The sequence below is a fragment of the Cervus canadensis genome, chromosome 5 (assembly GCF_019320065.1).
Source record: "Cervus canadensis isolate Bull #8, Minnesota chromosome 5, ASM1932006v1, whole genome shotgun sequence".
Taxonomy (NCBI): domain Eukaryota; kingdom Metazoa; phylum Chordata; class Mammalia; order Artiodactyla; family Cervidae; genus Cervus; species Cervus canadensis.
The window spans coordinates 76948512-76961188 of NC_057390.1; the positions used below are offsets into that span (position 1 = coordinate 76948512).

At 34.3% G+C, this 12677-nt stretch overlaps 1 protein-coding gene across 4 annotated transcripts in view; it reads left to right on the top strand.

Annotated features, from left to right (window-relative positions):
* RAD51AP2 (RAD51 associated protein 2) overlaps positions 1 to 10568 on the top strand; it is a 29770-nt gene extending 19202 nt beyond the window's left edge. For 2 of the 4 annotated variants that reach the window (XM_043470500.1, XM_043470498.1), the window contains exons 2-3: positions 4527 to 4610; positions 10160 to 10568. In XM_043470500.1, coding sequence (XP_043326435.1) covers positions 4527 to 4610; positions 10160 to 10278 — 203 coding nt within the window. In that variant the 3' untranslated portion in view covers positions 10279 to 10568. Of the gene's footprint in view, positions 1 to 1022; positions 4279 to 4526; positions 4611 to 10159 lie in introns of those variants that run through there. The other 2 variants (XM_043470497.1, XM_043470499.1) reach the window with 2 other exon arrangements.
* Positions 10569 to 12677: the final 2109 nt, after the last annotated feature.

Here is a 12677-nt window from a genome sequence, read left to right on the forward strand (position 1 = left end):
TATATATGTATGTATCTGTGAATGTACAGCTTATCAACTTTGATACTATCATCAAGGGGATAGAACCTTTTGATTACTGAACAGTAATTACATATTTCTTAATGAACATGTATATAAGAATAATAGTAAACATTTTGAAAATAGCTTTCTTTAGAATTATGACATTCACAAAAATCAGAATTGATTGAAGAGAATAAATATATTGTTTTCAAACCAGAAGAAAAAGAAAAATAACATTTACAAAATTTATTATGTGAGTCAGAACTGTCTGATTACACTTACAATAAATAGAATAGTTGAAACATATAATTTTTAAGTAATTGTATTCACAACATTGGGAAAGAAAACTCCACAGTGCATTGAAAATTTTCTACAATCTTAAAGTATAGATTGATAGTTATCTGGATAATAATTTCCACACGACTTTTTTCCTGAAATATTCAGACTATTAAGTACCAGTGCTGCCTTCTCTCAAAACACTTCAAGACTGAAGTGGGAATATGATTTTAAACGCCACTGGCATCATTAAGAGCACTTTAGGAAGTTTTACCACACACAGGGAGATTTGGTCTGGTGTTTACAAAGCTACACAGTTTCAATGGACAAGATGGGTCCAGAGAAACTGTGGAGACGTTCTTCTGAGAAAAAAACAGAATTTTAGAATTTAAAAAGTACAGCTGTCTCCGTTCACAAATTAAAAAAAAGATTTTGACTTTTTTCTTTAATTCTAACCAGAGGGAAGAAGAAGTTTAGATCAGCTACAATTGTAACAATAGCAAGGGGCGCTAAAAATAGACAAAATAACGGTCACAGCCGCTTGGTGTTTTTTGAGGTAGAGACTACGTGGGTGGGGCTCGCTGCAGGGGGGTGGGTGGGGGCGTGGCCCTGGGGCGGGCCCTGGGGGCGTGGCTGAGGCGTGACCGAGGCGGGGCTGGAGGGGGTGTGTTGGTTCAGAGCCGCCTGGTACCGGCTGAGACCCGAGTCTGCCTGGAACCTGTGACAGATTCCCTCAGTTCGCTGTCATGTCTCTCACGCAGCGCGACCCTCGGGTTTCCGAACTCGGGGAGCCTGTCTCCCCTTTACCACCTGCTGACGACCCTGATTCCCTACCACCCCGTAGTAAGAAACCCCGTCTTGAGGAGCCGGGTGGTGTTTATGAGGTGGAGTGGAGGCTGCCTTTGGTGCCTTGCTTGTCTGAGGTGGAAAAAGTCTGGGAGTTGCCGCTCAGACCCGTCAAAGCGCCCATGATTTCAACTAAGGAGATTTTTGGTAACGCCACAGGCTCGTGTGCGAAGAAATCTGTCAGTGAGAAACAGATACATAATCCGGAATACCAAAATAGCAAAATTGAGATGAATAGCTGTTTGCCGTCTCTACCCTCACAAAATTTTGCTTCTGGTGTGAAGGCTTCTAGAACGTCTTGTGAACCAGGGCTGTATGACAGAGAGATTTTCTATGTGCATTGCAGTGATATATTTGAAACAGAGGCTGGTCAGCTGTCCCACGCCTCTGTACACGATGTACGTGTAATTAAAAACGAGAATAGAAAACAATATTTAGTCCAAGAGAGCGACAATAGTCAGGAAGACAATAATGACATAAAACTGACAGAAAATCCATTTTTAGATACTACCTTTTACAAGGACACTAAATCAACATTTCATGATATTAAGAACAGATGTAAAGCTGGTAGTGTTATGCCATCAAAGAAAAAAGAAAATAGCATTCCAGCATCTACACTAAAAATATCAAAATCTCAAAACCAGCCCAGCATGGAAATTGCCAAACCTAGCTATTTTAGAGATAAGAGTACAACAAGTATCCCTGAGTTTCCAACTGATTTAAATAGCAAAATGTCCTCTGTCTATTTAAAGGAAATAGGGAAGAAAAATGACAAAAATGAGGCATATGTTAGGGATTTCACAAACATTCACTGGTCCCAAAATAGACCTGATGTTAAGAAGCAAAAGTTACAGAATGATAAAAAAATTGTGGATGCAGAAAATATTTTTTCTGAGTGTTATGAAAGTAACCACCAGTCACTCAGCAACCAAAGTGTTTGTGTGAGAAAAAAAGACTTGATCAGTTTACACTACTATAATCACAGTAGTATCAAGTCTGATGCAATAGACTCTGCAAAGAATTTCACTATAAAACTAGAAAATGCAAATTGCAAGGAGACAGAAACAGGCCTGTACAGCTATATATTTACCAGATTGGAAAAACTGCAAAACTGGGACTGTAACATTATATATATTTTGAGAAAAAATAGGGAAAATAGTTGGACTGTGGATAGTTACAAGGTGAAATATGAAAATATGAAAAAAGCTGGAGAAATACTGAATTTGCAACAATTTTTAGAAATAGATCTAAGTAAAGGAAATTATCACAATATGAAAGTCATGAAAACACATGATGAAAAAGCTAAGCCTCTCATGACAGAAACACTGGGTAGTCAAAAAGTTTTAAAGCAAATTTTTTGCTTAAAATATAAAGGAGAAAATGATAATATGCTACACTTCAGATATTATACCACACAAAAAGATTTTCATTTAGGCAGTAGTTTTGAAAATTTAATTACAGAAATTTTTTATTTCCATGAAAGTATTTCAGGAAATCAAAAAGATAATATCTTAATCTGGTGTGGGATTTTGAAGTGTAAAAAGCAAATTGATGTTCAAAATCTAATAACTGAGACTATGAATGTCAATACAAATAATGATATTTCAAGCATATGTTTACAAAACAATGTTTTGGACCTTTTAAATATTATATTGAAAACCAGCATAACTTCTTTGCGCAATGACTTTGTCTCTTTTACAATTGTTGAAAATGATTCTAAATTAGAAGAAGGATGCATTTTCAAATGGATGATGTATTTGAATTATCCAAAAAATATCACAGTGGAAAATCATACTGTAGATCCAGTCAGGACTTTAACTTTTTCAAGACTATTAGAAAATAATATGAAATCTGTGTTAAAGAAAAGAATATTTAAAAGTGAACAAATTTTTGAAGAGTCTAAGAAAAAACTTACCAATTCCTTCAGTATGACAAGTAAAAACATATACTTTCCAATTTTTGAAACATATGAAAAAATTCCTCTTTTAATGGACTTTGATGACACTGATGAAATTTTTCTGACAAAAGAAATTAGTTACAAGAATCAGAATTGTCCTGAACAAATCATGAGTGTGGAAAATTGGGTTCACTGTAGCTCTAAAACTAATAAAACACATGTTAGGTCTTGTTCTCAATTTACACAGAACTGGAAATATATTAACAAAAAAACTTATGAAGTAAATGTGCAGAACCAAGATTTATATGCTGAAGGAAAGCAAAAGCATAATAAGATCAGTAGTTTTAATTTTAACTACATATTTAAAGATTTCTTCAATACTAGGCAACAGGCTTTACAGGCAAGCCATGACAAAAAGCATAGTGAACAAACCAATCCCATGACTGTAACTCAGGTGCTAGATTTTGGGAACTTGATAAATGAAATTGAATGTAAAAAATATGACTTAACTTTGAAGGAGGAAGAAAAAATCACAGCACAAAATTTAACAAACTTTTGCCAAGGTTATGAAGACATTAAGACAGAAAAAGAAGAGAAAAATAGTTTTTATTCAACGGATGACACGTTTATTGTGCAACCAGTTTCATTAATAACTAAATTAGATATGGAAGAGACTAAATACATTAATCAAAGTAATGTAGTTGACAGAAATGAATATGAGAGTATTTTTCAAGAAAGTGAGTTAGCTAATTCAAAGCATTTTCATCCAAAGAATGACTCTTCAGAATGTTTTAATCATCAGTTTGAAACTCATTTGAGTGTAGGGAACAATGAATGTTTTCAGGACTTAACTGCCAAGTGTTTATCAACAGACGTTCTGACAATAGCAAACAATTTTGAAATGAAGAGTAAATTTAATTTAGTGCTTGAAGAACTTCGTATGTTTCATGAAATTAGTAAAGAAAATGAAATTCTAAGCACTGTGGAAACCAACAATAGGCAAGAAAATTACTTTGTAGGAAGCAATGCTGTTGAGGAGGTAAAAATAGGGATAAAAAAAGGTTTGAAAATGGGTACAGAAAACAAATTATGTTCATCTTCTTTGCTTGGTGATATGATAGCAAGTCCTAATATGCATAAAAAACACCAAAGTTTATTTAAATGGAAAACAGTTCCCAAAAATGGTGAACAGGAAGTTCCTAATGATTGCTGTCTAAGAACACCAGAGGAAGAATCACTTTATTCTACTTCTAAGGAAGGTATGAAATTGATTTTAAAATGTACTTTCTGAGATAAAATATGGCATTTTTTCCTTTGTAGGTCAAATATATAATTTTGGCAAAAAAGAAAATAAGGTGTAAGACAATGTTTATTGATGTTATTATTTTTCTATTCTATATAAGGAACCAATGGGAGAGAATATTTCTAAAAAAGTAATTTGTTTATAGTATTGACACTTCATATAAAAAGTTACTTTTTGTTATAACACATTGATCTTTATTTTCAGGTTGTGAAAATTCTTCACCTGAAAGACCAACTTTTTTCTCTGATGAATTTAAGGGAGAAAAATTTAATTATCTACTGAAGGCAGGTAGGAGTTTTGGTTATTTTCTTTAATACTTTCTAAGATGATTACTGCATTCTTGTATTTTTAGCATAAGGAAAATATGCTTAGGTTGTTAAAAAATAAATACAAAGATTTAATACTTTTGTAAACAGTAATAATTTATTGATACAAATTCCTACAGTTAAAAACTGGCTACAAATGAAAAAAATCGTTTAGAATGTAACTAGAAAATATACTCTATAAAACTATTTAAATATCTTCAGTGATGTCTTGCAGTAGCTGTATGATAAGATGGGTATTATATATATCTAATATGTACATCTAATGTATGTAACATTAATTAGCAAAAGCGAAAAAGGCATTTGTCTAAGTTAGATTTACATTGGTGTTACTCCCAATTATAAATTTATTATCATTGTTTTGTATCCTTTAAATATTATAGGGCTGTTTATATGAACATTTTATATGTAATTTTGAAAGAAATTAGCACCATTTAGATATATTAACATCATTTAGTACTATGGCATTTAAATGTTTGATTATAAAAGAATCAAACTAAAGAAAAGTTAAACAGCTAACCTTATTCTTTGCCTAAGAGGTCTGTAATATCAGAATAAAGTACACTAAGTCTACCATCTGTTCTAACTTGTAGTACCAATGAGAGTGAGGTAGGGGTTGGATTGAAATTAGGGAATTATTTTCTAAATGACTACATTTTCATTTGATCTGAAATTGCTGGTTTTATACAAGACTAGATCTAGAAAGAATGATGATGTAGGTGAAATATATTTATCAAAATATCTTCAGTCTTGCATCACTTCTCAAAGCATTTCTTCTGGCTTCTCATTAGGAGAAATTGCTGTCCCTGACACTTTTTATTCAGTCACTTCAAAACTGCATAATTTCTTTTTTCTCAGCTTTCAATGAAATACTCTTAAAAATTAATCCAAGCCCTTGGAAGATCAAAAGCCTGTGGGTTTACTCCCCTGAAAAAAGGAAACAATTTAAGGAACAATACTCTATGAGAATGAAAGTGGGGTAGTAGAATTAGCCTGAAAAGGATAGGGGTAGTTTCTTCTAGAACAGGAGGAAAGGAAGAAATTGGGTTTAGGAACGTATTCTCTGATAGAGGAAGATTATTAGAGAACACAAACTCATATTGTCATCTTGATGATAATTGTGTTAATGAAATGGATATTTAAGACAGATTAAAGTATTGCCTAAATCGGAAAAGAAATGTTACATTTGTTGGAAATATCTGAACCCATAATACTCTATTGTGGCTTCACAAGGAAAGGTACCTCCTTGTCAAGAAATATGAAAAATAATGTTAGAGGTCAGCCAAAATTACTTAATACTATGTTAGGATCATTGTGAAGCCTCTTTCAAAGTGCTTAAAAATGGAATGATATACCTGGGATTTGTTAAAATCCATAGTGTGAGGGAAAAGTTGGGAAGTACTGGGGAAAATGGACAAATTATGGACTAAAAATGGACTAATTCTATCTAGGCAGACCAGATCCCTACTTATGCAGGGTGTTTTTTAAAGGTATTGAAAGACTTCTGATTGTGCAGAAATGTTTTTGATACCCACCCACTTGTCATCATGATGCCTCCAATTAAAGTTTCTGCTACCAACATTTCTAGTGCATCCTATCTCCCTTTCAGTCTCTCTCCTCTCTCTCTGGTATGGAGGAGGCAAATACTTTGAGTGTGTCAAATGCCAGCTAGCCAGTATGCCAGGAGCTTTATATATCATTTAGTATCAATACTTCTCAAATTTTAATGTATATGTCAACCAAAGAATGTCATGAGTCACCTGATTCTACAAGGAGTGAGTCATTAGGCACTGCTCTTGCTGACCTCTAGCATAGTCTGAAAGGAGTTCAGGGCAGAGATTAAGAATGAGGCATTCTGTGCTCCGGAAAAACTGGCAGAACAGGTCTTCAGATAGATATTTTCAAGAGAAAATTGTATGAACCTAATTTCTTACATCTCCCCATACTTAGAAAAGCACTGAAATAATTGACTAAAACATCTGTTACTCCTCACTGGCACTAAACTTCTACCAAGATGTGAGTCTGGTTGCATATACCTCTTCTCCAAAATCACATGTATGCGCACCTCCTCTTTAACCTGTCCAGAGCAGTTCTTTAGAGCTATCTGAGAGGCTGTATCTGGAGGGTATGCTCCTCAGTATATCCCCAAACAAAACTGAAACTCACACCTCTCAGTTCAGTTCAGTTCAGTTCAGTCACTTAGTCGTGTCTGACTCTTTGCAACCCCACGGACTGCAGCACGCCAGGCTTCCCTGTCCATCACCAACTTCCAGAGTTTACTCAAACTCATGTCCATTGAGTCGGTGATGCCATCCAACCATCTCATCCTGTCATCTCCTTCTCCTCCCCCCTTCAATCTTTCCCAGCATCAGGGTCTTTTCCAGTTGAGTCAGTTCTTCGCATCAGGTGGCCAAATTATTGGAGTTTCAGCTTCAGCATCAGTCCTTCCAATGAATATTCAGGACTGATTTCCTTTAGGATGGACTGGTTGGATCTCTTTGCAGTCCAAGAGACTCTCAGGAGTCTTCTCCAACACCACAGTTCAAAAGCATTAATTCTTCGGTGCTCAGCTTTCTTTATAGTCCAACTGTCACATCCATACTCCACACATGACTACTGGAAAAACCGTAGTTTTGATTAGACGGAACTTTGTTGGAAAAGTAATGCCTCTGCTTTTTAATATGCTGTCTAGGTTGGTCATAACTTTTCTTCCAAGGAGCAAATGTCTTTTAATTTCATGGCTGCAGTCACCATCTGCAGTGATTTTAGAGCCCCCCAAAATAAAGTCTCACAGTTTTCACTGTTTCCCCATCTATTTTCCATGAATTGATGGGACCAGATGCCATGATCTTAGTTTTCTGAATGTTGAGTTTTAAGCCAACTTTTTCACTCTCCTTTTTCATTTTGATCAAGAGGTTCTTTAGTTCTTAGCTTTCTGCCATAAGGGTGGTGTCATCTGTATATCTGAGGTTATTGATGTTTCTCCCAGCAATCTTGATTCCAGCTTGTGCTTCATCCAGTCCAGCATTTTTCATGATGTCCTCTGCATATAAGTTAAATAAGCAACGTGACAATTTACATCCTTGATGTGTACTCCTTTCCCGATTTGGAACCAGCCTGTTGTTCCATGTCCAGTTCTAACTGTTGCTTCCTGACCTGCATACAGATTTCTTAAGAGGCAGGTCAGGTGGTCTGGTATTCCCATCTCTGGAAGAATTTTCTGCAGTTTGTTGTGATTCACACAGTCAAAGGCTTTGGCATAATCAATAAAACAGAAGTAGATGTTTTTCTCTTGGAATTCTCTTGCTTTTTGGATGATCCAGCAGATGTTGGCAATTTGATCTCTGGTTCCTCTGCCTTTTCTAAATCTCAGCTCTCACGTTGTGTGTTTCGATTTCATTTGACATGTACATCACCTGGGTGTTTTGTTAAATGATTCTGATTTTGTTGTGTGGTAGACTCTAAGATACTGCATTCCTTTTTTTTTTAAATTTTGTTTTGTTTTATTTTTTTTCCTTTTAAAAAAAATTAATTAATTAATTTATTTTACTTTACAACATTGTATTGGTTTCTGCATTCCTATCAAGCTTCTAGCAAATGGAGGTGCTGCTAGTGTTTGAGTTGAACTGGAAATTTGAGTTGTAAGGATTTAAAAAAGCAACTGAGTTGGTATTGTTTTTAAAAGACCACTAACTAATAAACTTCATGAATTTTTTCTTTAACATTGATGTCTAAATGAGCAGTTGCTGGTATTATGCTTGGATGTATAGAATTGTTAAATAACACAAAGCAATAAATTAATCTAGTACCTAGTAACAGAAAAAGGGATTTACTTTTTACATAATTTTCTTCATGAAAAGGGAGGAAATCAAAGGAGGCAAAGAAGTATATCCTTATAGCCACTCATTAGTGACTGTTTAAGATTAGGTCCTTTGCCAGAGACCTGCTGTTGTTACAAATTTGTTCAGCGATTTCCCAGAAGATGCAAAATTACCAGAAATATCTATTGTATTAGAATATTAAAGAGGAAAGACATACTTTGGAAAGGTAATCAAATAGACTAATCATGACTTTGTTCTGAAACAATAATTTCATAATAAAGAAGTACACTTAGCATAAATTGCCAAGTTATCTAATTTATAACCAAATTGTGTGTAGTAGACATGAGCCAACAATTTTATTTTAATTAGATCATCTCTTTCTTAAGAAATGAAAAAATATAGGAATACATTTTCTCTTATTTTTACAATTAACTTTATAATTTTAATGTTTAATAAAGTATATGAAACTGATTTATAGCTATTTTATATTGTTTTCTCCCTATTTACATATAGCTAAATTTTATATTTTATTTCATTATTATTTGCATATATACATACACAATTTATATTTGATTCAACTTGGTATAAATTATGCTATTTACCTTTTTCCATATTTAGCATTAGGTTAATTACACTGTTTTTGGCATAATGTGCTATTATATTAAGGTCATACTAATTGATGAAAGTTTGATACCTTTTTAGCTTCAGATATTTACCCTACTGTTTATTTAAAAAATATTCAAAGAGCTATTTTGATAATAAGAGGTACTCGTTATCAAGAGTAGTTGATTCTACCTGTTTGGTTAACTGATTAGTAAGGTGTATTCAGTTCAGTTCAGTTCAGTCGCTCAGTTGTGTCCAACTCTTTGCGACCCCATGGACTGCAGCACGCCAGGCTTCCCTGTCCATTACCAACTCATGGAGCTTGCTCAAACTCATGTCCATCAAGTCAGTGATGCCATCCAACCATCTCATCCTCTGTTGTCCCCTTTTCTTCCCACCTTCAATCTTTCCTAGCATCAGGGTTTTTTCCAATGAGTTCTTTGCATCAGATAGCCAAATGTTTTGAACTTTTTACAAATGTTAGTGTCATGTTAAATAAAACTTCAAAATTAGAGCTCTCCATTGATACATGATGATGAAATACATTTGTGCTGTATATAATAATATACAGTATATATATGCTGTATATATATAATATATAATACATATATATTATATATATAGTATATATAATATTATATATTATATTATATATATTATTATATATATTATATTATATATATAGTATATATAATAATCTCTATTAGAAGCCACATATACATATTAATGATATAGTCTAATAACTTCTAATAGAAAAATAACATAGTCTTTACAGCCACTACCTCATGTTAAGTTTAAACTCTGTATAGTTTTGTTAATGTTAAGCCAGATTGCATGACTGGAATGCTGATTTTATTTAGTTGCTATGTTATGTTATGTTGGGCAAGTTACTTAACTTTTGTGTGCTGAGTTTTCCACATTTAAAAAATGGAGATAAGAGTAAGTAAACTAATGCACTCAAAGCACTTAGCTCAGTGACTCAGTAAATGTTGTTAGTATCGTGATTTTAGAAGTTAGTAATCATTTTTAAGCATAGAAACTATGAGTGATTTTTACTCCCTTATGTACTTTTATTGTCTTACATTTTTAGGTAGCAGTTTTTCATATGGAATTTCAAGAGTACCACCTCTTAAGACATGCAGTCGACCAGTCAGGATTGGATTGTCAAGAAAGGCGAAGGTTAAACAACTTCATCCCTATCTGAAATGAATATGTTTCGAGAACTTAAAAGAAGATTTTGGACTTTAATATTTCAAAACATTTCACATCTATAAATCTTTTGTTTCTTTCTTTGGATAAATGCTTTCTTCCAGCTTAGGAGTTTTGTGCTTACTTTATTATAAAGTTTGGAGAGGGTTTTGTGTATGTGTGTATCTAATGTGTGTATCTACCTTTAAATTTTATAAAACATTTCATTAATGTTTTCATAGCATATTAATAAATATACACATGAAGACTTTTCATAGTCTTATAAAATATGTCAACTTATTTCCATGATACATGTATATAAAGTGTTTGTGGAGAGCATTGATAGTATTTATTGGTTTCTGAAAAGAATCTATGACTCCTAAAAATGTTACAAACTACCTATTCTAATCCACTCTCCCTATTTTTAAAGTGAGAAAAACAGAGGTACAAAGAGGATGGGTAAATTTTTCAAGACCGCTTAGGATTGAGGGGCTTCCCTGGTAGCGCAGTTGATAAAGAATCCGCCTGCAATGCAGTTTGACTTCTGGATCAGGAAGATCCCCTGGAGAAGGGACAGGCTACCCAATCCAGTATTCTTGGGCTTCCTGATGGCTCAGCTGGAAAGAATCCACCTGCAATGTGGGAGACCTGGGTTCGATCCCTGTGTTGGGAAGATCCCCTGGAGGAAGGGAACAGTTACCCACTTGGGCATTTGTCCATGGGGTTGCAAAGAGTCGTTCATGACTGAGTGACTTTCACTTTTCACTTTTGTCAGGATTGAAATAAAAGCACTCTCCTCTCCCTGTAGCAATTTTTTCCACCTTTCTCTGAATTCACTTTCTAGTTTTTGTTTTCCCCTCCAGCGTCTATCTTTGGCTAGAGCAGAATTATGATCATGTAGTTATCAATTAATTAATTTATAAAACTAACATATTTTGAAGGGTTACATCCTCAGTGAAGGAGTGACAAAGAAAAATAATAAAGGACCTTTACTATCTTTTTTTTTTTTCCAGTGGGTTTTGTCATACATTGATATGAATCAGCTATTGTATTAGGCTCAGTAATAGAATGTATGAGAAGACATATATAAGACCTGCCTTAATGAGCTTACTTTTTATACACAGAGAAAATATATGATATACATAATTTAAAGATATAATTTAAAGGTCACCATTAGTAGAGCAATATTTTTCAAAACACTTGACAGAGAAATAGCAATAAAGTGGGCTGTTTAGCAAAAAGTAAGGAAAAAAGGAAGTGTCAAGAAAGGATAAAATCAGAAAAAGGAAGACTGATGTATCAGTTCACAAATAAATGTGACCGGATTAAATTATCCTGCTACAAGTCAAGGTTCTCAGACACACTAAATACCATTTCAAATTTAGCTCTATTCATTAATTTTCATCCCCCACCGTGTACTTCGTAACTTCAACATCCTGCTCTAATTTCTTATTTTTCCCCACAGAACTCACCACCTTCTCACACACTATGTAATTTATATCTTGCTAGAATGCAAGCCCCTTGAAGGCAGGTTTCTTTTCCCTCCCCCAGCTTATATATCCTAAGTGCCTAGAAGAGTACCTGCCCCTTGTAAGTACTCATAAAATATTTGCGTGTACAAGTGATTAAATTTCTACACCAGGTCACGATATCTATGTCTTTTGAATTCTCACAGAAGCTCCCTCCGATTGTCCTCAGGGCACTCAGGCCCGGACCCTACCCCAAGCAATGCCGCCTAAGACTCCCTTCCCGGGACGGATCTCCGTCCTTAGCTCTTTTGTCTCACTTTTTATCTTTTATATTTTGTCCTACCTCCTTTCGAAGACAATGGGCTGCTTTTCTGGACGCCTGATGACCTCAGCTAGCGATCAGAAGTTGTTTTGTGAAGTTTGCTCTGCGTTCAGTTATTCTTTTGATGAATTTGTAGGAGAGAAAGTGGTCTCCCCGTCCTACTCCTCCGCCATCTTGGCTCCTCCTCGTCTTTTGAATTCTTAATGGCTTCATGACCTTGGGAAAGTCTAAAAAGGGGATAAAAATATCTCATGGGATCATTATGATGTTAAATGAGCTAATGCATGTGATATATTCATAATAGCTCTGATATTAGTAGAAACTGCTCAGTAATGAAAAATAAAGTACTGATACACAGTAAATACTCAATAGCTAGTAACTAGAATGTTTTGACTTTTTCTTTTTTCCCTGTATTTTGAGTTAGATTATCTTTGGGAGTATGCCTATTCCTTTGAGTCTGTTGAAGATATTCCTTTTACTTTTTTTCTACATGGGGCCTCATCTTCCTTCTCCTTCTTTTTATTATTAGTCTAAGCTCCATGTTGGATTTTTCTTTCATTTTATACATGGCAGATCTCATCACAATCAAAGTTTGCCTTCACAAACCTTGGTCCTTTTCCCTATTCTTT